General features: G+C 41.4%; 1 protein-coding gene across 1 annotated transcript in view; it reads right to left on the bottom strand.

Annotated features, from left to right (window-relative positions):
- Positions 1-2,972: 2,972 nt before the first annotated feature.
- The window catches only part of LOC119646422, a 145,329-nt gene continuing 122,634 nt past the window's right edge, over positions 2,973-25,667 (bottom strand). Inside the window, exons 5-7 of the mRNA XM_038046867.1 lie at positions 22,136-23,018; positions 3,358-3,538; positions 2,973-3,292 (exon numbers count right to left, since the gene is read on the bottom strand). Of these exons, the coding sequence (XP_037902795.1) occupies positions 3,168-3,292; positions 3,358-3,538; positions 22,136-23,018 (1,189 nt within the window). The 3' untranslated portion in view covers positions 2,973-3,167. The remainder of the gene's footprint in view (positions 3,293-3,357; positions 3,539-22,135; positions 23,019-25,667) is intronic.

Here is a 25,667-nt window from a genome sequence, read left to right as displayed (position 1 = left end):
TAAAAGAAGCTTTCCGGGGGACCAAAAAGAACTGCTTAAAACAATTGACTGAGGACTCTAATACGTCGTCACAGTGGGCATACTACAGAGTATGCACGTCAAAAGGCAGTTAGCGCCACCGATGCGCTTGTAAACATGTTGCCGAATGTTAGTGATCCAAAACACAGTCGGAAATTTCTTCTAGCCGGAGTGGCGCGATTCATTCTGCGTGAGGCAGGGGACGATTAGGAACTCTCAGAGAGGGAAGCAAATGAATTCGGTTTACCGGTTGATAGCTCTCAGTGATTGCAGCGCTTTTTGAAACACATCAGATGAAGTTGTACTGGTAGTGGTGGCATAATCCCAGCCGACATTCGAAAGATATGAGTGTGTTGCACCATGCAAGCCGTATAAAGAGAAAGCAGGATCGCAGCAGAATCAGGGTAATAATCTCGGGCGATTACAATGCTGACCATATTGCCTCCTACAGTGTACTGTAGCGTACCGTTACGGTCTTGAATTAAGTACTCTAACACACTTCAAGACCAATATGGATTGTTGCGCCAACGATTATTATTATTAACTGCGTCGCCGAAATTACTACTGGGACTAGTTCCATCTTTTGTAAATCGATGTCTGCTTCATATCGTCTGCCAAGTTGCCGTAAAAAATCTTGTTCTTTCTGTTCTTCGACAGTGCTCCCGTCCAATGGTACGACTACATCGATTAAGAAGAACACTCATTCTTCTTTCAGAAGCAGAACAGGTCTCAAGCTCAATATGGAGAGATGGCCTCCTCTTCATAGTTGCATAGCCTACAATAGGAGTCGGTAATTGAAGGATATACCGTTTGACATACTTTTTTGGAAGTGAAACATCCCGAATTGAAGTGAGGAATGTTTCAGTTTCATAAAATAGTACACCGTTAGTCAGCAATTTTTTGGCAACAACAAATTTTTAATATAGTCTCCGTGAATGGGTTTTTCTTTCCATATGTGGATCTTCTGTTGGACTGAAGTTACATCCAACGAAGGAATCTCTAATTTTCAAGTTCAAAGGAGACAACTTATTATCTGCCATGACAGTAGCCTGATGTAATTGGCTAGAGGATTATTTCTTATAGAAAAACTCATGAAGAGAATGCAATTGAATGTGGTGCAACGTTTTTAAATAAATCTCCAATTCCTTCCCATGAGTAATGAGAAAGCAATCAGCCTTGCGCCAGAGTCCCAATGCTTCAATGCCTCATGATTATCTCAAAAGGTATGGAAGATACTTGGAAGAGAGCCGCTAATGTGCAGTGTACTGTGGCTGCAATTCTTTCGATAAGCATGTCGTTTGCTTCACTCCGGATTACGGATGAGTGGGGCTAATTCGAAAAAAGAGTTGAAAATTTGGGAAAGGAGCTTGGCCGCGTCATGCAAGCAAAAATTCGTCGTCCGTAGCGCATAGATGTATTGACACATCTCGGTTTTGCCCCGCGGCTTATTAATTCGGTGTTGCCCATATAAATTTTGCCGGCAAGATTATCCTTGCCCACACGCGTTAGCTGACAGGCCCAACCCAGCCTATTTTATCCAAGCATCAGTCTACGGTTATGGAGTCGTGAATCCTCCTGTATAAGGCCAATAATTTTTCGGATGATTAAGGAATCTCAATTTTTCTTCTGTAAAACTCAAGTCTCATGAGCACTAATAATAATCGTTGGCGCAACAATCCAACTGAATCAGGGCCTTAAAATGGGTTAGAGCACTTCATTCAAGACCGTAACGGTGCACTAAAGAACACCGCCCGGGATTATTACCCTGATTTGACCCAGGTACTCATTCACAGCTAATACGACTGGTATGCGACATCCAGTCACGATATCAAACCCCTCTGCCACCAGTGAGATTGGTACCGCAACCTTCCGGTACGACAGCGTAGCGCTCTAACCACTTGAGCCATCCTGACTGGTAAGACCATTGTCTTTTCAAATAGGAGCTTTTGGTTCATATAAAAGAGATGTGTGTGGGAAAATAATTTAAGTGGGAACTATAATAAGCATATGCGGCAAATACTTGAAACCTCTCAATAACAATTGAATGTGATTGTCTATATTGGACGTACGTCATGAAATGTTTCCCTCCGAAATTTTCGTTAAGCTTCCGTTAAACATAGAAAATTCGGTAGCAACCGAATTCAGCATAGGAAATGTCAAACGGATATCATAGAAAATGTCATTCGAAATTTGTTTTTGGGAAGTGGTGTAAGCAGGTGAGAAGGGAGATGTTCGAAACATCCACTCGAAATGTCAAGTATTCAAACGAGTCAATGCGATTATGGGCGAGAATGAGTTTTGACAGATCTCTAATTTCCGTTTGTTAAAATTTTGACATTATATGACTATTATAGTCCCGGCTTTTAAATCGACGGTGAAATGTGATGATGGTTCTTAGTGGAGTAGGAAACCTTGAGTTTATAAATGGTGTTATGGATAAAACTCTATATTGAAATATTTAAAAAAAAAAAAACAATTTGAAAACCAGCTCATAAAAATAGGGACCTCCCTGGAGAAGAATGGATTTATTGCATTGCAACGTACTCAGATCCCTAAAAGAAGTTGTATTGTATCTATTAAAATATACCAACCCCACTCGGAGCAATCAATGAGCAAAATTAAAACTTCAAATAAGAACAAATTGTGCAAAGTTATATTAGAAAAATGGAATATAGTAAGTACTAAACCAATAAAAAAATTTGGTTATTCGATGGCGGAGGATTATCAAAGGAAGTACCAAATTTTTCTTAAGATTTACATTTGTTTTTCGTTGTACTTAATATGTCAATAATTGTGTGTTCAGTATTACCTATTTTAGTTATGCTGTGTGTTATATTTTGACGGCAGCTGTGGTGTACAATGTATTCATATATAAACTAATGTAAATGTTTCTAATTTTAGCCGCAAGTCGGAAAGAAAATTCTATAATGTATTGCCATAGTAGGTAGTATATATAGAAATAAGAGCATGAATTATCGTAAGCTAATGACCTAATTAGTGTCTTTATAAAATGTATAAAAAACCAATAAAATTTAAACGAATTTACGTTTGCCAGATATGCAAATAAATACTCGTATTTGGCTACATTCCATTACCTCCTGGCCTCAGTTGGCAAAAGAATAAAATTCTTAGAATCTAACCGAAGATCCTTAGCACATGTGGAACAATAATTTTACAATAAGCAGCAAGGCTATAATTATTAAGGGGAAGGAAACGTTCCTTTCGATGTTGTTTAATCCTTCCGTTATCCATTGCTCTTTCTCCGTTTCAGTTACTGAAATATAATTTAATTACAGGTTATGGTAAACTTTCGCTAACAATCTTGCAAGGAATACTTACAAAACAAATTATACAAGTCTGTGGAATCCCGCACTTTTTCAAATTGGTCTATTATCGACTGCAATTGAGAACGCATTGTATCAATTTGATTTACTGAGAACTTTTTGAGCATGTTGACTTCTGGATGCCAATAATTCTGTAGTTTCCGTTGTTCAAAACACTTGGCCAAGGTGGAAAGAATCTACGACATTTAAAGAAGTTAAAAATTAAAGCTCAAGGCATTTATTAGGGATATACATATAATTTCAAATGTCTCAAACATGGATGTCGTGAGTCGTGTCAGACAAGTCGGGAATGGGAACCTCGCATTTCAGATATGAAAACTTCTGGTGTATTTTGTATGTAGATACAGTGGAACTCCTCTTAATCGGACACCATTGGGAAGAGAAACTTTGTTCTCTTAAGTGAAGTGTTCTCTTAGTAGAAAGGGTATTTCAACAAATTAAAAAAAGTTGACAAAATAAAAATAAAGATGATTTCTTATAATATAAAATTTATTAACCATACAAAAATGTATATGAGCATGAATACAAAATGAATAAGAAAGAAAAATCTGCATGTGAGCATCTTAAAGACAATTTTTCTTCAAACCATTCTTCTAGTCTTTCGTCCCATTCCCTTTCCAACGTTGATGATCTTTCCACAGTCATCACCATTCCTCTTCTAAATCCTTCCATTGTCGAATTTCTTATTGACAGTAGTGATATCAATGGCAGTGTGGTCCCGATAGTTTATCAAATCTTTTCTTAAACAAGCGGGGATACCGTATCTTATGTGAAGATCTCCTATGAACGGTTTTCAACTCGTATATAGCTATTGTTTGACACAAAACCTTAAAAAATGTACACATACATCTCCCTTCCCTTTGCTATCATTTGTAATACGAGTTTCACTGAAGCTATCTTTCCAGACAGGTGGAAGGAGGCTCGTATGATCCCTTTACACAAAAAAGATAATGCTACAATGCTCGAAAACTATCACCTAACATCTATCCTCTCCTCGATCTCCAAGATTCTCGAGAAGTACGTAGAAGGCTGTCTCTTGTATCGTTTTGGACTCTTTTGGACAAAGGTGACATTGTGATCGGATGAGTGATTTGAATGCCAAAATGAACTCTGACAAGATTCCGTTCGGACATATGATGGGCAAACACGCCGACCGTAACGGTAATGATGGATTTGTGCAGCTTCTACTGCCTCGTCATTGGTGGAACATTGTAGGAGGACAGAGCCCGCTTTATGGTCAGTTGGGCCTTCTGGATGTGCATAAAAAAGAGGCGCTGACTGAAAGGGATCACTATCTGATGGCCGCGTTTGTCCGCTTGTGTGCTGCGTCCGCCACTTCTGACAGAGTTCGAGATCCACGAACACCCCCGGTGCTCTATCCTTCCTTCCTTATTAACTTGTACCTGTCTAGTATATGCTGACGATCTATATTTATTCTTTGCCGTTGATTCCCCTACAAGGGTGCTTTGACTCAAATCTCGACACTCTATTTCTATGGTGCGCTCCGAATACGTTAGTACTGAATGTGGGCAAATGTTATATGCTATGTTATTCGTTGAAAGATTCTCCTCCAACACCTGCTTATTACCTTAATAATCTCGGGGTGAATTTGATAGCAAGCTTCGTTTTAACCTTCGTTATGTTAACATCCTTAGTTGAGTGTCAGAATATTTGTCCTTTGTTCATAAGCACTATTTGGTATATAGTTCATGAATATCCATTCCCTGTCATCCTTTTTAACTCTTTTGTCCGTAATATTCTCGAATATGCTTCCGTGATGTGGAATACTACAATTGTGACTACTACTACTTGTTCTCTCTTCTTCAAAAAAAAATCTTCCCTGTACATCTTATCCTAATCGTTTAGTTTTCCTTAATATGATATCTCCACAACACCGAAGAACTTCTCTAGATGCCAGTAAGCTTTATAATGGCCTGATGGACTGTTTGCTAGCCGCTGAGAGGCAGTATGACAGATACATAAAGAGTAAACCGATTTACTGGTGCACAAAACTCTCAAAACTAACTAAATATTAGGCCATGAATTGGATTGACTAAAGAGTAATGACGACAGGTGCGAAAAAAACTGATTAATTCAGGAAATGAAACACATTCTTCAAGAATGGAAAAATTTACGGAAACCGGTAGTGGAAGTCTGGAGCCGCATTTATGCTTGATGACAAACTAAAACGATTGTGTGAAACATAGCGTGGAAATTTTAACATCAAAGTCACTAATGAGGTTGGGGACAACATTATGGCATTCACAAAAAGCTTCAGGCATCGCCGTATGGCCAGACTTCTAACCAAATCATCGAAGCACTGATCCAAAAGCAATGGGCGAATAGCGTACTTCACGTCCCCGCGTTTCGAAGAGCCAACCAGCCTACCTATGGATGTCGTATATTAACAACTCATGGAATAAGCCAACCTTCAATCAATTTCATATCGAATGAACTCACTGCACAGGCGTATATATCACCACTGGCAAAGGAAATAAATTCACATGAGCAGTGGTTTTTAGATGAATCCATCAACGACGGTTGGAGTAAATCCAAGGTGCAATTTAAATGTCGCTGAACACGAAAAAGTATTTGAGACGCAAAATCAAACCGATTTGTTCGACGATGAATTAAGAGGGCAATCATATTAGAAAGTTTTTCACCTAGCATTTTGAGGCTTTTTTTCAATAATAAAGATTAACTGGAATTCAATCAAATTTCGTCATTATATTAGTCATATTTCAGCTAACCTTTTGGATAATTTAAACGTAAAAAGTCAAAGTTACGCTGGAGCTTGTACTAGTTACCTCATACGCATTTTAGAATGCAGGAACTTCACACAAAATATAACAGTGTCACCCTCTATAACTTTGCTAATAATAGTTGGATTTCCTTCAAACTTGCCAAAGTTACTCCTTATGTTATCCCTTATGCAAGTGCCAGTTTGTAGTTCTAACATGAACGTAAGAGGGTTTCCGGCAAAATTTCTAAAATATGCGGATATACTATTATTAACTTAATTTGTGCAGATATCGAAACTGGGTATATTTTCAGACCTAGATTTCATTTAGACACACCACCGTGTTTTTTTTTTCAGATTTTTCGGTTGGATAGGTTGTGAGAACGGGACCTGTTACACTGTTTGTGGGTTATATTTTGAGCCCTCACTGCCTTACGTTTCACCCGATATGCAATATGGGATCAGTTTCGAAAAGTACTAATCGAACACTGTGGAAAAAAAATTGTGCACCCTCCATTCACATGTATGGGGAGCCCCCCCTTAAACTTAATATAAAATGGCACCACTTACTGCATGTAAAGGGAACAATAGATCACATGCTCTCACCAATTTTGACAATCGGTCCAACCGTTTCCGAATAAATCGGGTGTGATAATTCTAATAAGTTTTTGTTTGACACAAAACCTTAAAAATGGGCGTTTCTATTTGAGTCGACCAGATAGCACACACTAATTACATATATTAACATTTCGCCCCGATCTTATCCCGGTGCGCTGCTGGCCTCGATATGGCAGAAAAGAAATTGGAAGACAAAACAAAGTTATGGTACAAACCAGAATAAAATGACAGAATATTACATGTACTGTATTCGCCAAGATATTTTGAAAATGGTGATACATACTTAGGAAGTAAGTTAGCTACCAAAGAACGGAAATGAAATTGACGAAATAAAGACAGGAATCCAACTAGCAAATAAAGCACCCAACTCGATACTCCTCATTTTAAAGTGCAAATACACAACCGCAAAATCTCTCTATAGGGAGCTTGGTAAAAGTACTCGTACATGCACATATTCATTTTTAAAGTTTCTCGCGAATTTACTGCTTCTAAAGCCATGCGAATAAGATGCTGACATCATAATTAACGAGAATAATTGACATTCGTGCGGAATATTAAATTCGCATTTATGAAGAATCTACTTCTCCCCAGCCCTTTTTAAAGTTTTGTGTAAAACACTTATGTGAAATCTTAGTCTCGAAAGATGTTCCATGCCAATATCTGCTCAAATAAACTTCCGAATAGTATATTACCAACTTTTAGAAATTGAATAAAAACCCCCCTTAAGTTCATCCTAGGAGTACTAAATTTTCCACCGGCATAGAGGACAGCATCGTATTATTTACTATATTTTGCAAGTATACTATGGAAAAAACATCGGTTTCATCTTTAAAGCCAGTACGCGCAAAAAACCGACACTCCATCGGATCGACGGCAAGTGCTAGCGAACGGACACAAGCCAAGCAAAACACGCTGTCCACACGTTTGCGGTATAACTATTTGTTGATGCTTGGCAAGTATGTGGACGCGCCAGATCGTCGACAAGCGCCAGCAACCACCCAAACACACTGTCCACACGCTTATGTTTGAGACTTTTTCTTAAGGCTTGGCAAATACGCGGTCGGCACTTTACATAATTACTTATGAAGCATAAAAGCGCCACGGATTACACCGGGGGCTAAAATGCAAAACATGTGTTCTAGATTGATTATATCTACGAGAAAGAATTTCAGATTCGCAATAGGAAAACAGGAACTTTACTTCCCTCCTCCATTCACGCGTCGTTCGTTTTACCACTTACTTAATAATTATTTTTCTAAACTTTCTTGGTTTACTTCCGCCTTAAATCTTATGACCACCTGGCTGTTTACTTCGGACATAGATGAAGAGTTTGGTATGAATGGTCGGTAGGAAATTGAATGATTAAGATACAGGTGCTTTTGGAAACTTTAACGATCAGTTGACCTGACAAGCAACAGTCATTGTGGGAAAAATGCATATTTTAAGGACATTATTAAATTCAGCAATTTTTTTAAAGATCGGAGCATTAGGTCCGAAGTTTTAGCAATTTATAAAGCCGCACCAGAGCAGTTATGTATAGACTTTCAAACCTTCGTTGTCAAACATACTGTATGCAATTGTAGTCATTAAAGGTAATATATGGTAGCCACAAACAGTTGCCTGAGGCGTAGGGACGTCAATCACATCTACCTGCGATCGCTATCGGTTCGTCGAAATGTACAAGGTCGACGCATTCGTTGGTGATTCTGGTATTGTGGATTCCATAACCATAACTCGAAATGGAGTTGCTGCCCTTTCTCAATGCCCCACTTATCCACTGACCTTACACCGATGCGTGAGTTTGAACTGAAACCTGAAAAACACACGAACATCGGGATATCGCGCGTATCTAACGGAAGTAAACGCGAGCTAAAAGTGTGAATAGAAACAACGGCGTCCTGCCTCAGCGGTTCATTTGGCGAAGTCTTCGGAGTTCCATCCTGCATGAGCGTCCTAAGGTCATTATATTGGAGGGTGCTCCTGAAATTACTCCGAGTCTTGTGGGCTAGAGAAGAGGAAGGGAGAGGGTATCCTCAAATTAGAACGAATTATCTCCGATTCATATCATTATAATTAAAAAAAATCACGTAAAGGCAACAAAAGAATTTATGCAGAGACAAGAAATAATAAATTCAAAAAAAGATAAGTAAAAAGTAAGGAAACAAATAAAATAAAATGGAAAAGAAGTATAAACAAGTCGGGAAACCGGAAGCTAGATGCTTCAAGTATAAAACGTTTTGTGTTCATCTTATGTGAGCAACTCTCTATATACGTTTTTCCATTCGTACATAGCTAAGAATGAAAAACATGCCCTCATATATTGCCAAACAAAATATAGATATGTACATACTTATTAAAGACAAAATATTGTGTGTTAAAATTGATCCAACGCACGTTCACACCCTCCTATTTTACTCTATGCACGAAAGGATTCATATATACACACACGTCCATTTTATTGAGCACCACCCGCAAATTTCATTAGCATATATATATACATACATGTTCCTGTCTGCAGTAATTGATATTGACATTCACATAACTAAAAGAAGCTAAAAAAAGTGAGCCCCGCCATTCATATAAGTTCACTTTATAGATATGATGATGACGTCATACACGTCGTAGAGTGCAATAAATTTACATGAAATGCAATAATTTGACCTTCAATAACTTTGTTAGTAATGGTTAGATTGCGTTCAAACTTCCCAGAATTATCTCCTATATTATCGCCTATGCGCTTCTAGGATGAACCTTAGGAGGATTTCGGCTAAATTTCCAACATCACCAACACATAGGTATCGGAACAGGATGTATTTTGAGGCCTAGATTTCGAATAAATGCATCACTTGTGATTTTTTTCAGATTTTGCGGTTGGATAAGTTTTGAGAAAAAAAGACCTGTTTCACTTTTGAGCCCTCACTGACCTATTTTTCACCTAACATCATAAATAAGATCAATACTAATCGAGCCCTTTTATTTAATACCCCACATGACTATATTCTGTGAAAAAAAATTTTACTCCCCTTTCGCATGTATGGGGTGCCCCATACCCCCTGAAACTCAATACAAAATGGCGCCACTCGCTAGTCACCATCTAAAAGGCTATACGCCACCGCAGCGTCTCAGGGGGTGGGTGGAGAAAGTGCAGGAAATTTGTAGTCTTGCAGATTACTCACTAAGAAAGCTATCACCGCACCTAGCAGTTAGGTATAAAATGGAAACCCATAAAATGAGGAGAAGGAGAAATTTAAAGTCCGGGACGGTAGGTATGTACAACATCTTCCCGTTCCTTGTTGCACGAGAGATTCGTCGAGTGCTTTCAACAATAAGCGCACGTGATGGCGCAACAGATTGCAGACCAATACCGCTTTATTACTTGCAACGACACAATCCCGGCCATTATCAGGGAGTGTGTTCGACTTGAGGTCATCGCGGAAACTGGTGATCCAGAGTTTATGGGGGCAGAGGTGGCGGCGTCAACCAGACCACACCGCATTGCAGGCAACAGTTTTATTGCTCGCCGAAGCACTCTTTTTCATCATCCGGAGGAAGTCTCCGTTGAGCTTTGGGACGAATTTAAAAGAGTGTGAAAAGAAACTAATAAAGTTTTTGGGGTGGCATACCACCTTGTCACTGCAGTTATCTGCGCGTACTAACACCTCAGAGCAAATCCGTGTACGGAGAGGCATCTTCCAAGGGGAGAGGGCATTTTTCTGCAACTTAGGACATATTTCTAAGAACTAAGTGCGAGCTGAAATACTTTATGCACTTAGATGACATCAAGTTATACGCGGGTACTGATGACCATCTCAGAAGTTTGTTAGAATGGTAGATATGTTCAGCCATGATATTCGGAAGTAATTCGGATTAGTCATACCCATATCTGGGGTGGTGAACTAATAATATGAATATGTACGCTATCTCTTGACTGACTTATGCACGTGGGAGTACTTCCGTGAACTGGAAGAGGTCCAGCGGCGGATACGAACTACTAGGTACAAATTCCGAATGCACAATCGAAATTGTTTCGTGGAACGGATGAACCTGCCTCGTGACATCAGAAGCAAGGGCGGCACAACATCGCCGCCAAGTCGACTCGCTATGCGCTTATTTTGACAGTAATATTTTGGGCAGATTGTGGGCTGACTTGAATAGATGAATGCAAGGCAATGCACGGTAAATATGTGCGTGAAATGCGTTTGCCGCCGTTTGTCGAGCAGATGGCTGTGTACTAGAGAGATTTTTGTTGAGACAGAAGGATTTATGTGTGCCATTTAGGACGGCGTCCGGATAGCTGCGTGGTTAGTGCACAAGGCTGTCGAACGGAAGGTCGCGGTTCGAATCTCGCTGGAGGCAGTGAGGTCGGATACCGGTCGACTCAGCTGTGAGTGAGTTAAATCAGCGTAATAATTTCGGGCGAGCGCAAAGCTGACCAGATTACCTCCTACAGTATACTGTAGTGTAGCATTACGGTCTTGAATGAAGTGCTCTAACACACTTCAAGGCTCTGATCCAATATGGGTTTTTGCACCAACCATTATTATTATATTCAGGACGGCATGGTCACCACTTGGGCTTATAAATGTCTTAAAATGAAAACCAGGTGAACTGCGACCAGTACAGAATGTATGATTTGGTGTTAGAGACGCCGGACTATCGTATTTTTGGCTGCACTATTATGGCACCGGTGCAATACACCAACAGGAAAAACGCTCCATGGTCGTCCATCAAAACGTTGCACACAAACACGGGCTGATCAGGGGAACATGTCCGGTTTACAGATACGAGCCGCAAGGCAGTACTGAATACAGCATGTATTGGGACCAGCAAGATCAAACTGATCGCCATATACCGCATAAAAGCTTGGCATGCTCTTAGTTGCCAAGACGGGTCACTCCGCGTATGTTAGTGATGTTGCTATCCTCCATAATAGCAGCATTGAATGGAAATATGTAGAGAAGAAGAGACTTTAGAACAGAATGTCAGAACATATAGGAGGCCCATATAAACTCGGATCACTATCTCGTTGGCATGGTGCTTCGAGCTCGAATAACAACACCCCCTGGAATCCCCTCTGACAATTAGGTGAGAGTTGACACTGAAGCCATCCACAACACAGCCCTCCGCGACACCTATAAGAGGGAGGTGGATGCCACAATAACCGCAGTCAACAGAGGACCTGGAGATGAAGCATCAATAAATGATCTTCACAACCACCTTGAAGAATGTTATCATTGATACGGCCACAAACATACTTGGCCTCAGCCGCAAAAGGAATCGGAACAGCTGGTTTGACGATGAATGTAAGCTAGCAACGGAACGGAAGAATGCCGCATACCGAGTAATGTTGCATTCTCAAAGAACGCGGGCATGCGCAGAGACTTATCACGAACTCCGTCGAGCGGAGAAGCGATATCACACTGAAAAAGGAAACCTAGGAGAACCAACAAGTCGGCGAACTAGAAAAATACAGGGAGCAACCGCACCAGGCGTGGAAGTGTTACCAACAAGTCAGCAGGGTGAAGCCTTATACACCTCGATGCTCATCCTGCCGAGACAAAGAGGGAAATCTCATTTCCGAAAGAATGGGCATATTGGAGCGATGTATTGAGCACTTTGATGAGTTACTGAACAACCAGAATATCAGCGAGTTGGAGGTCCCGCCAACTGAAGACGACGGGCAAATACTGCCACCACCAAGTTTAGGAGAAACGGTCCGTGCAATTCATCGGCTAAAAAATCATAAGTCGCCAGGAGCCGACGGAATTACAGCCAGATTGGTTAAATATGGAAGCGACCAGTTGCACCAAGCGGTTCATCAACTGATGCTGAAGGTATGGGACAGCGAATCAATTCCTGACGATTGGCAACGAGGCATTATCTGTCTCATACATACAAAGAGAGATATCACACAGCGCAGCAATTATAGAGGTATCACGTTGCTGAGTACCATCTATAAGATATTCTCCGCTATCTTGCTAGGCCGGATAGCCCCATACGCCCAGAATATCATTGGCCCATACCAAAGAGGCTTCACTCTAGGCAAATCAGCAACAGATTAGATTTTCTCTCTTCGGCAAGCGATGGAAAAACTGTTGGAATATGGGCAACAGTTGCACCATCTATTCATCAACTTTAAAGCCGCCTATGATAGTATAGCCAGGGTAAAACTGTACACGGCCATGAGAGAATTCGGTATCCCGACGAAATTAATAAGACTGACTAGGCTGACCCTGACCAATGTGCGAGGCAAGATAAAAGCAGCAGGATCACTCTCAACTCTTTCAACATCAACAACGGTCTAAGACAAGGGGATGCGCTATCATGCGTCCTCTTTAACCTGGCCCTCGAGAAAGTGATCCGTGATGCTGAGGTAAATGCTAGAGGTACGATCCTCATTAAGTCAACCCTACTACTGACCCATGCTGACGATATCGGAAGAACCACCTGAGACGTATAAATTGCCTTCATCCAGGCCGAGCAGGCAACGCGAGATCTTGGGCTGCACATCAATGAAGGCAAGACAAAATATATGGTGGCAACGTCAGCACCGAAAACCAACCAACCAACAACATCAAACCGCACTGGTCAAACACGAAGAAGAATAAGGATAGGGGAATACAACTTTGAGACCGTTGAAAATTTCTCCTATCTAGGGTCGAAAATCACAACCGATAACAGCTACGATGATGAAATCCGCGCACGGTTGTTGTCAGCCAACAGAGCTTATTTCAGTTTCGGACCCGAGTGCCGCGATCAAGTATTGGAAAATCTACGACGGATCACCTTCCCGATTGCCGTCCCTTCCGCCTCAGATCTTGAACGAGGCGCGGCCGGTGAGGTTCCCACCCTTCCTCGACATCCTCCGGCCAGTTATTCTATTAGAGGATGTCCCTTGTGTAAGAATCCCGCGGGAGTAAGGAGGAACTAAGAGGATTCTTACACAAGGGACATCCTCTAATAGAATAACTGGCCGGAGGATGTCGAGGAAGGGTGGGAACCTCACCGGCCGCGCCTCGTTCAAGATCTGAGGCGGAAGGGACGGCAATCGGGAAGGTGATCCGTCGTAGATTTTCCAATACTTGATCGCGGCACTCGGGTCCGGAGACAAACGGCTCCACGCGCGCGGTCGAGCCGTTTTTTTTTTATTTTCCAATTTAGCTCGCGTTCTGGTTTTATTCGATAGGCCGTCGCGAATTCTTACGTAAAATTCGATTTTAAAATCCGACACGTTATTTTTAGTAATGAAGCGTGAGGGATCAAAGCGCTCAAAGGACCCCCCCACATTCCCGAGCCTGGCTAGCACAGAGGCGTGCAAGAACGTGTCGACCGAGAGCTTTGATAGAGCTGCAATCTTCGTGGGCGGACCTTCACGGTCAAATTTTGCCAAATTGTTTAGTTTTTTTGGGATAGATCTGCCCTCTAGGTCGTTATCGGCCACTCAAGGGATCGACTTGATCTCTTATCTCCATACTTATCATTACAAATGGCGCCCAACGTGGGGCCCAACATTTCCTGGATTCAGGCATAATTTATTATTTACAGGTTTCCTGAATCATGTGGAAGATAGCCTATTCCGGCTCACAACTTCGTTTGGTGGTGTCGGATAGAGAATCAATAGATTCTCAATATTGTTCCCGGCTAGGCTCCACGTACACTTGTCTTCAGATTTCTAGTTTAGGTTTCACGCCTTTTTCCCCGGAAGCAAGTGTTCCTAAGCCTCAATTTCCTTTCCCACCTTGTAACGTAGAGTTTCCTGCCCTATCCTTGGTAGAATACCATAAGAGCTAGTCGTTTGTTGTGTTTGTCTTGAGACTTAACGTCTCGTAGGTGATTGCCTCCCAGAAGTCTCTGGATCTACGGGCCTTTGCGGCTATATGCTGAAAGGTATTGCCGTCCGAGCTTCTGAGGAGTGTCCTTCCCTACCTTTATGTGAAACGACTATCTCTTCGTTTCGGAATTTTGAAGAAAATTAAATATTCTTTCTTCTTCGTAGGGAGGAAGTGACGGGTGAGATGGATCCTTGATGGAATACGGAGGTAGTCGGCTATATGCTGTGCCATTCCGTCCTCAATGATTCATCTTCACTTTGTTCTCTGACTCCAGACGAGGAAGATTGAATTCTCGCGTTCCCTTTTTGCTTGTTCTTTTATTTAATATTCTGCGACGGGGAGCAACTCGATTGTTGTCTCTTCTTGGAAAACACTGTGTGTGGAAGTTCTGCACTCAGATGAGAAAATTTATGAGGAAGGGACGGCAATCGGGAAGGTGATCCGTCGTAGATTTTCCAATACTTGATCGCGGCACTCGGGTCCGGAGACAAACGGCTCCACGCGCGCGGTCGAGCCGTTTTTTTTTATTTTCCAATTTAGCTCGCGTTCTGGTTTTATTCGATAGGCCGTCGCGAATTCTTACGTAAAATTCGATTTTAAAATCCGGTGCGGACCCACGCACCGGTAAAGACACGTTATTTTTAGTAATGAAGCGTGAGGGATCAAAGCGCTCAAAGGACCCCCCCACATTCCCGAACCTGGCTAGCACAGAGGCGTGCAAGAACGTGTCGACCGAGAGCTTTGATAGAGCTGCAATCTTCGTGGGCGGACCTTCACGGTCAAATTTTGCCAAATTGTTTAGTTTTTTTGGGATAGCTCTGCCCTCTAGGTCGTTATCGGCCACTCAAGGGATCGACTTGATCTCTTATCTCCACTATTATCATTACATACAAAAACTATTCCGCTCGAAACGTCTCACCATAGGGTCAATGCTCCTACTCTACAAGACTATGATCTTGCCAGCTCTCATGTATTCGTCGGAAACTTGAGTTCTTAGCAAGAAAAATTGCGAACTCTTGGCCACGTTCGAGAGAAGAATCCTCTGAAGAATTTTTGGTCCCCTACATGAGGATGGACAATTCCGTAGCCTACACAATGACGAAATCTATGAGCGATACCATGACCGTCCTGTTGTGGATAAAATCCGGCTCAATAGGTTACGGTGCGCAGGTCACTTAATCCGTATGGATGAGGCTGATCCTAGCCCGGAAAGTCTATAATGGGCAATATCTATGGTAGAAAAAGAAGACGAGGCAGACCCTGCCTAAGATGGAGCGATGGCGTAGGCCACAACGCCAGACAGCTTTTAGGGATATCGAATTGGTAGGACCTCGGCGCAAAAGCGGGATGTCTGGAGTTCCTTATTAAGGCAGGCCTAGACCGGATACCGGTTGTTGCGCCGTTGATGATGATGATTCAAAAGACAACTGCTAAATCTGCTGCTAATTGGTGATCAAATTAGGTGTTCGTTGCTGGCCAGCGAAAATGGCGGTGAAATTTGCACAAATCAACAAACCCTTCAGTATTGTTGTTACGCTCACTAATATATCATATTTATATATTCTCATCATATGCTCGGCGAAGCTGTAATCAAAGCCCTGGCATTGGGCAGCCTCTCCTGAACTACGTGTAGTCGCTCATAGAATGAACTTTTTTCTTCCTTATCGGAAACTTTCATTGGCACGTAGCAACAATTTTGTTTCACCTGATGTTCATAGATTTCGAGAAGGTTTTTGACAACATTAAGAGAGAATGTATCTGTAGTGTTCTGCGCAGGAGGAACATTTCCCCAGAGACTAGTAATTATTATGTATTCGGGTGGACATATGGTGACGAAAAATTTAACGTATCCAGGTAAAATTCTGTCTCCGACACTACTCCCACCTGTTATCGGTTACATTTTTCATGCTGCCTTTTCCGTAGGACAGTGGACCTTGACAATTTCCTGAAATACCTCTGATACGTTAATGAGATTTGTTGATTTTCCCTGAGTCAGCTTACAGCTTTGGCCAAATGGCTCTGGATTCAAAGTAGGCGAGCAGAGTCCCCCATTAAAACAAAGGTTCTCATTCTGACGGATTATTTCATCCTATCGGCGTTAATGGCCGGAACATAGCCCTCCCGGAACCACCTTTTAGGTATTACTTTGCGGAATGGGTTTGCTATCGGCATCGCGTCCTTTGAGCCTTCCTCCTCCTCCGTTGCATACAGAATAACCCGGCGAAATATCCATCCAAAGCGGTGCAGATACTGCCTATAGGAACCACTGCGTCTCGTGAGGAACTAAATAATGTGGTAGTTGATTTTTCTGTCTTTATGCTTAAATCATACTCTAATGTTAGAAATTAGCTTGCACGTCCACCGTCCCTCGAACGCTCGCCCCATCTGCATTACCAGAGATAATGCGACCCTAACCTTCCCGCATTGCTGCGTTCTGAGTGCCCCTGCATACAACTTGCATGGTATAGCGTACTCATTTCATTCATTAAAATGACGATTGAAATCATGCCCGCCACAACCAATACAGCCACATCTGAGGTGGTTCACACAGATGGCGCATACATAAGAATGGATCGTGTCAGTCCGCCTAAAAGCAATTTTCAACAGTGTTTTAGTCCATCGACACTCGCCAACATTCTTGCAAGTGTTGGGATCGCATTAGCTACCTGTTGACATGCATACTCCAGGTGCCCTAATAAAGCTCAGTTTGGCGTGAATTATCATCCCCACATACTTGATACCTGGCTTATAGACGGCCATATGGCTACCAACTTCCACCTTCACGGTGTTTTTCTTTTCTACGGTCCATTGTTAAGACCGCTTTCGATTTTCTCATCTGTTAGGCCCTATCCCGACCTTTTCGAGTGAAGTATTTGCTGTGCTCACCGTCTCCGTTACGTAAACTTCCACATCATCCGGTTGCTTTGCTGGAACAACTACACCAGGTCTCCGGCAAAGCCTACAATCGTAGCTTCCTCTGGGACGAGAAGCACACACACACTCCATTATGCATGACATTCCACAGCAAGGGCCTACTGCCGAGCCCTGTGGTACTTCCACTGCGACTTTCTTTGAATTCTCATCCGTTGCGAACTAGACAGTCGTTTCTGGGGGATAACTTTCAAGCAGACTCGCCGAATATCCAAGGAATACTTATGCCAGTCAACGCTCCTTCAATTTGACGGAATTTGATGAGATTTCGACATCCTAACACGGAACAGCAGTACCAGAATCCAGTGCGCCTTTTGCCAAGCTCACCACTTACTTATTGCATCTATCGTAAGTTGGAGTAAGCAAGCATTTTTGTGAAGCAAGTTTCGATGCCGTTTGTTCCAAGGTGAGAACATTTGGACGCTTCGGCGCAAGCACATTTTGCTGTGATTCCATTCATAAGAAATCAATGTCTCATTCTCGGGATTGTCAAAAGCCCTTCCGCCATCGCTAAGGCTCTAAGAAAATATACTTTTTGTTATTTTAAAAACAATTTTCTAGAATTCCTTGAAAAAAATTGGAAATGGGTAGATGGTTTAGGCTGAGCGCAAACTAAGAGCGTAGCGTAAACGGGCATTTTTTCAAATCCACTGTTTCTTTAATACTCCGCATATTGCTGAACCACCGCTTGGTTTGAATTTCTACGCTCGTAGTAAGCGGCAGTCATGATTTGATTAGAAGTGAAGATGGATTGTGAAGTGTTAAGGATCAATACGGACATGCTTTAAACAAGTCGGGAAACCCGTAGCTTTTTGCCTTTTCTTGTGAGGAGCATAACGCTGTTCTCCATTGGCCGATAGCATTGACTCGAGATATTTAAATCGCTCAGTTCTGTCAGCGGCGATGACCTGTCCAGAACGATATCTAACGATATCTTGGGTCAATGCTATCAGCCAATGGAGAACTCCATAATGAAATTGCTTCACGCCTTAACGGAATTTGAATGAAGTGGCATTCCACAACCGGTATTCTTTGTGGTCGATGTATCAGCGAACGTATCAAATCTAAAATTTACCGCAATGTCGTCCGCCTGTCGCCCTCTTATACTTCTAAGTGTTGGCCTACTATAAAAGACAATGAACGGCGTTTTTCGGTAATGGGGACTTAGATGTTCCATTGGACTAGTGGCGTGACACGTTTTGATCACATCCGGAATGAGGACATCCGCGATATGGGGTTGCATCGATCGTGGAAAAACTGCGAAAGAAGCGTTTTCGAGGGTTTGGTTACTTAATTCCCGCTAACAAGAACTCACTTACCAATATTGGTCTGAACATCGAAGTCAATGGTAAACGACCAAAAGGCAGACCTAAACAACGGTGGCTTGATACGCTAGATGGGGATTTGAAAGACTCGAGATTCCACCCAGATCAGGCATTTGATAGAGCCAAATGGCGAAGAAAAAGAAGAAGATGTGAGGAGCGACGAACGGATGGTAGCTCCGTGTGACATAGCTAAAAATTCCAATGATCTCTATTTTTTAGAAAGTTATTTAAATAAATCATTTGATGGAAAGCCCTGTATTGAGAATAGTCAACTTCATACGCTTCACATTCTGGGTTTAGTATTATTAGCGAACGCGAAGAATTTAACCGACAACAGATATAAACACAAAACCTTAAAAAGGGCTGGGGAGAAATAGATTCTTCATGAATGGAATTTTAATATTTCACTCGAATGTCAATTATTCTCGTTGAATATGACGTCAGCGTGGTATTTGTATGGCTTAGGATGTGCTGTTAATTCGCACGAAATTGATAAGTTTGAAGTGCTATAACTTTGACACTAATAGTTGCCTTTTCATGAAACTTGGCATTCGTATGCACGATACTGCACTCTATGCCGGTACTCCAAGGATGAACTTAAGGGGGGATTTCCAGTAAATTTGTAAAAGTTGGTAATATACTATTAGTAAGTTTATTTTAGTTGATATCGGAATGGGACATCTCTCGAGGCTTAGATTTCACATTTGTGTTTTATACAAAACCTTAAAAAGGGCTGGGGAGAAGTAGATTCTTCATAAATGCGACCTTAATATTATATTTCACGGGAATGTCAATTATTCTCGCCAATTATGACGTCAGCATCTTATTTGCAGGGCTTTGGAAACAGTAAATTCGCTCGAAATTGCTAAGTTTGAACTGCTATAACTTTATAAGTATAAACTGCTATAACAGTTAATTGCCAGATTTCTATAAAACTTGGCATGTGTATGCGAAATGTGGTCCTCTATGCTGGTGCGAAATTTGGTAGTCCTAGGATGAATTTAAGGGGGTGTTTCAGTAAATTTCTAAAAGTTTGTAATATACTATTAGTAAGTTTATTTGAGCAGATATCGGAATAGAACATATTTTGAGGCCTAGATTTCATCTAAGCGCACTTTCCTGATTTTTTTTAGGCTTTTTTGGATGGTTAGTTTCCGAAAATGAATCTCACTTTAAGCGCCTACATTTTTACTCCTTACTCACGCACTTTGCAATTTACGCCAAAACTAATGTCAGTTGCAGAAAGTACAAATTGAAATCTTTCATTTGATATGCTGCACGACTATTTCCGGTGAAATTTTTTTTTAAATCCCCCCTTTGCATGTATGGGGAGCCCCCTTTAAACTCCACCTAAATTTATGTCACTCGCTGTATGCGTGGGATTTCATAGTTATCATCTGTCCACCGTTCGGATCGGTTTAGCCGTTTTAGAGAAAAGTGCGTGAGACAGACAGACAGACAGTGAATCGATTTGAATAAGGTTTTGTATTACGCAAAACCTGAAAAAAGAATGGAAAACACAATCTGGTTCTGCTGAATTTAGATCATCGGTTGCTGCAAAATTCATCTATGGCGACTTGATGTCGTTTATTAAATATCAATTAATGCCTTCAAAGGGAAATATCTCCGAACGAGCTCCTTCTGGTGACAACTCTACGTCAACTGAGGATGTAGCTATTTTGGGAACGCAAAGTGAACTTGCATTACCCAGCGACCAGCCTGTCGCCTCTAAAAAACAAACTGGAATTGGATTTAGTGGGAATGGTATTGGGAATAGAATAGCAGAGTTTGGAAAGCGACTATAGAGCACCAGAGATATTGATACTGAGAAGATGATTAGTTTGGAAGATAAGGTTATTAGAAATGGATAGTGTACCAGAGCGAGGCGAGGAAAGAGGTGAATACCTTTTGTTTTTGAAAAGTTTACTTCCGTTTATGAAGCAATTTACACAAATACAAAAACTATGTATACGAAATGAGATCCAAAATGTGATTTTGAAGCACGCAGAACAGGCCTCAGCCATCACACTCTTCTTGGGCTTCTTTTGATGATTCCGCTTTTTCTGCAGATGGGGTTGATAATTATTATTATCATCACTTCAATTTATGTGTGCATTTATGTAATGTAAAATTAAATGTGCCTACCTTAAAGTTACAATCAATCTTTGTTCTGGTGAAATTGGTTCACGAAAGTTTGTTTTTTGCTTTCTAATATCTCCTTCAAGAATTGTTAGTATGTAATCAACGTTCAGGAGATATTGTGGCATATTCATAAAATTTATCTGGGTATCTTCGAAGTTGTGGATACAAATGATGAAATTCCCCACATTTTTTTGATAATTTATTAATTTCATGTACCTGTACCAGTCCTCTTCTTTTTAACAAAAACTTTTTATGGAAAGTATTTTCTAAGAAACATAAATAAAATAAAATAAATAAATATTTTTTTGCAGACATAATTGATCTTTTAAAAAAGTAAGCTTGTCATTTTGAATACTTTTTCACTACTGAGTATACAAACGTATTATCATTACTCTGCGCTGCAATACGTCTTCAATCTGCCAATTTTACACTCAATTGCGCTTACGCTTTCATTGAATAATATATGCTACGCTGCGCTGCGTTCCGCTAAGCCTTTAGTCTGCGCTGCTCCTTACTCTGTTAGCTATGGCAAGTGTTAAGTTGTTTGATATTTTGTGTTTGTGTGTCCAGATGGCTCAAGTGGTAAGAGCGCTGGGCTGTCGTAGCGGAAGGTCGCGGTTCAAATCTCACTGGTGGCAGAGGGATTTGTATCGTGATCGAATGTCGGATACCAGTCGAGTCAACTGTGAATGAGTACCTGAGTCAAATCAGGGTAATAATCTCAGTGTACTGTAGTGTAGCGTTACGGTCTTGAATGAAGTGCTCTAACACACTTCAAGGCCCTGATCCAATATGGATTCTTGCGCCAACGATTATTATTGTACAATCTCCTGAAACTCTTATTCAAGCGGCCTCTTGCCTGAGAATCTAAGGACGTCTCTCAGAGTGCGGGAATTTTTCGTTAAAGAGAAGCTTTCCAGGGAAATCTAAAATATGTCTAAAGTTTCTGGCAGCTGCATTTGAAATGCGGTGCCGTCTCCTTCTTCTTTTTACATCAGCTGCATACCTATAACCGAGAAAACTTACCCGATTTCTTCGTGTTGTAGTTTAGGGAAGCTTTGTTCCGTTAGGAGCCCTCCTAGATTTCAGCTTTTCCCTCCTTAAGGAACATTTTTGTTGCTCAATGGTCCATATATAATATATATTTCTCTTATATAAGTACACATGCACATATAATTTACTTACTTTTGAAAGGATTTCTTCTTGTGATTGACGCCAGAAAAGTGGTTTCTCTCGTTCATTTACCAAGAGCAATACTGTTTTCATATGATAGGAATTTAGATTACCAATCTTCTTTCGACTGCACATTTTATTTATAAAGCGGAAAATGCTTTTCAGTTGGTTATTCTCCTTAATTATTTTGCTTTCTTGTTGTGGATAGAACGGCATGAAAAGAGTATTATCTATGGCCTCTGAGCAATATATCCGCTCCTCTATAGCGGACCATTCGAAATTAGTGTGTCGTGATGCCTTTTTTGAGATACAGATTTCCGAGCCGAATTGGAAACCTGGTATCAGTTTAATACTCAAGTTAAACATTTCAGCGTCATCTTCACATTTTGTATCGAGTATATGTCCTGATTCAGTTTTACGGATCGTAAAAGATGAAGTAAATCCATTGATAATTATAGGTTCATCTTTTTTGCTGATTTTACTGAAAAGACTCTGAAACCAGGTTTGTAAGAAGGTAACTTGGAGAAAGCCTTTTTTGTCCAGATGTTTCTGCAAAAGGCTACCAAACACAGTCTCATCCTTGCACTCGCTGACATTTATCTGAATTAGGCCCGCTTTATTTCGTACAGTCACCTTTTTCGGCAATTTGATGAGTATATTATATTCGAACTCATTGAATTCTCCCGCGTGAAGATCATCGTGTGAAATACCGCAAGGAACTACTTTATTAAATGATTCGTTGAATCTGTTGTCAGCATCCTTCATTCTTCTAATTACTTCTTCAACCAGTTGTTTTGCGAGTTTCTTACTTGCTGCTTTGTTCTGTGTAATGCAAGAGAGCATGTGGCTTACTGTTCGCAGGACCGGACCTGTTTCAATTGCCGGTAGACTGTTTCTGAAAAAATAAATTTGATATGATATAAGACCTTTCAATAAATGCAATTAAGTAAAATAAAAGCCGCTATCGATGTTTTTTAGCTTTAACGTAGTACCACACATAGCAGCATGAATTTGCAATGACTTAATGTAATTGACGATGATCAAAAGACCATCCTGAATGATTGGAGACGACCAACAGGGGAGAGTTATAGGGTTCAAATGAAATTGGGTTCTTCAGTTTAGGGGAAAACGTTTGTTCGAAAAGAAGCAAAATTAATTATTTTGAATGTTAGATGTTATATATAAATGAATGTCGGGATGAGAATTGTGAAATTGAGAGGGGTAATTGGGAAGCTAACGGGTGTGAAAATGGGAGAGAAAGAGGGAATGATGCTTATTGTAATGAAATGCCGCTCATGTCGCAAAGCCGTGGACACTACAAGTTGGTATACATATTCCAAGACGGTATTTCCAAACAGAGTTTATGTGATCATTGGCATTCAAGTGAATCTAATGAATGTTGACAAGTTGGGAGCTGAACAAACTATCATCATCATCAACGGCGCAACAACCGGTATCCGGTCTAAGGCTGTCTCAATAAGGAGCTCCAAACATCGCGGTTTTGCGTCGAGGTTCACCAATTCGATATCCCTAAAAGCTATCTAGCGTCCTCGCCTACGCCATCGTTCCAGCTCAGGTAGGGTCTACTTCGTCTTTCTTTTCTACCATAGATATGGCCCTTATAGACTTCCCGGGGTGGATCATCCTCATCCATACGGATTAAGTGACCCGCCCGCCGTAACCTATTAAGTCGGATTTTATCCACAACCTGATGGTCATGGCAACGCTCATGAATTTCGTCGTTATGTAGGCTATGGAATCGTCCATCCTCATGTAGGGAGCCAAAAATTCTTACCATTCTAGCCTTACCATTGGACCGGAACACTGTTGAAGAACAGCACGCAGAAATGCGGAACTACGGTCCCTTGACGGACGATATGAAGCAGACTTGGAGACTACAAAAGATCGAAGTAGTCCCAGCGGTAATTTCAGCGACAGGATTAGTCCCGCAGAACTTACATAAAGCGCTGCAAAAGCTCAATCTTAGGGCTGGACTATACATGGAGATCCAAAGAGCGGTTATCCTTGCAACCTGTGCTATAGTCCGAAGAGTGCTGTCCGGTAACAGTCTGACCTAGCGGGCTTCAGTCTTGGTTCGTACTGTCTTCGATTTAAGATCCATGTCTCTATAGTGTAGAGCCACCGCGTCATTGCTTGAAGTGTTTGTGACAATCAGAATGTAGCAATACATTTTCGCATGATCGTTGTGATGCGGGCCTTTGGATGTTGCTTTCAGCCCATCCTTAAGTTGGTCGCCCCTCGGTCCGGTTGGGCGGGAAGAGGGTCCGTGGGCTTTTTTAACTATATATATTGCTTGCCGGTGCCGAACCTCTGTTGCTATCATTTTCTTTTGTATTGCTACCAAAAAATAATTTATATAGATTATCATATGTACAATGAAGATCCTTTATCTGAATTTTAATTTACTTCACTGTCCTGCTGATCAAAATCCCAAAATAGGTTTATTTACTAAGCCGACACAGTGATCTAACCCTATAAAGAGGAGAATAATGTTAAAGGAGGATAGAAGCACATCAGCAAACAAGTTGGAAACCGAGAGCTCAACACATCAAGTATGAAATATTTTGTAGACTTTTTATATAAGAATACTTGAGTAGGTCGATTTACGCAAAGTTATGTATTATAGTATGTACTGAGTAAGTAGATCTTTGTGATATTTTGTGTACATAAGATGTCTTAGGGTGCAGTACCTCCACCATACGAAAACTGCATCTGCGGTAAGTGCAAGGGCACGCTCCAATGAGAATATTCGAATAGTGCTGGTACAGGAAGCCCTGGGTGTACCGTGCCTCCTTCGCTTTCTACAAGGAGGAAGCATCCACGTAATTTGGGACTCCTCTTGTGAAAAACCAAGAGCTTGTGTAATTCATTCTTCCAGACCGGGGACCTTGTGGCTATCCAAGATTCATTCGGAAGCCGGGACGAGCACTCGAGAAGCAGTCGCGACATCGGGCTACTTCCCAGGAGACGACATCCGGGTTCAACCAGAGCGAGTCGATAAACTAGTAAAGTACTGTGAGAAGGAGGCGTTACCACTTCTCCTCGGCTGCGACGCCAACGCCCATCACGAAGTCGAGGGAAACAGCGACGCCAATCGAAGAGGTGAGTACCTTCTTGAATTTATTCTTAGCAATAAGTTAGAAATTTATAATATAGAGAACACTCCAACATTTGTGATCAGCACTAGACAAGACGTACTAGATATAACTACTACTACTACTCTGATGCAAGAGCTGGTCAGCAATTGGAGGGTGTCGGAAGAGCCCTCTATGTCTGATCACAGAATAATTAGATTCGATATTGAGGGCAATTCCGAAATACCAAGAATAATAAGGAATCCCATGGGAACGCACCTGAGCAGCAACGCACCTGAGCAGCAACATAGCTCACCTTCAAGGAGACGGCGACATTAGGAGCGAACTGGAACTAGAAAAGGAGGTGGAAAAACTCAACACACTCGTCATTGACACATATGGGCCCAGCTGTCCGGCTAAGACAGTTAGGTCATCAAGGGATATACCCT

This window comes from Hermetia illucens, chromosome 1 (genome assembly GCF_905115235.1).
Source record: "Hermetia illucens chromosome 1, iHerIll2.2.curated.20191125, whole genome shotgun sequence".
NCBI classification, from domain to species: Eukaryota; Metazoa; Arthropoda; class Insecta; order Diptera; family Stratiomyidae; genus Hermetia; species Hermetia illucens.
The sequence above is the reverse complement of the archived record's forward strand: the minus strand, read 5'-3'. Positions and strand labels throughout refer to the sequence as shown.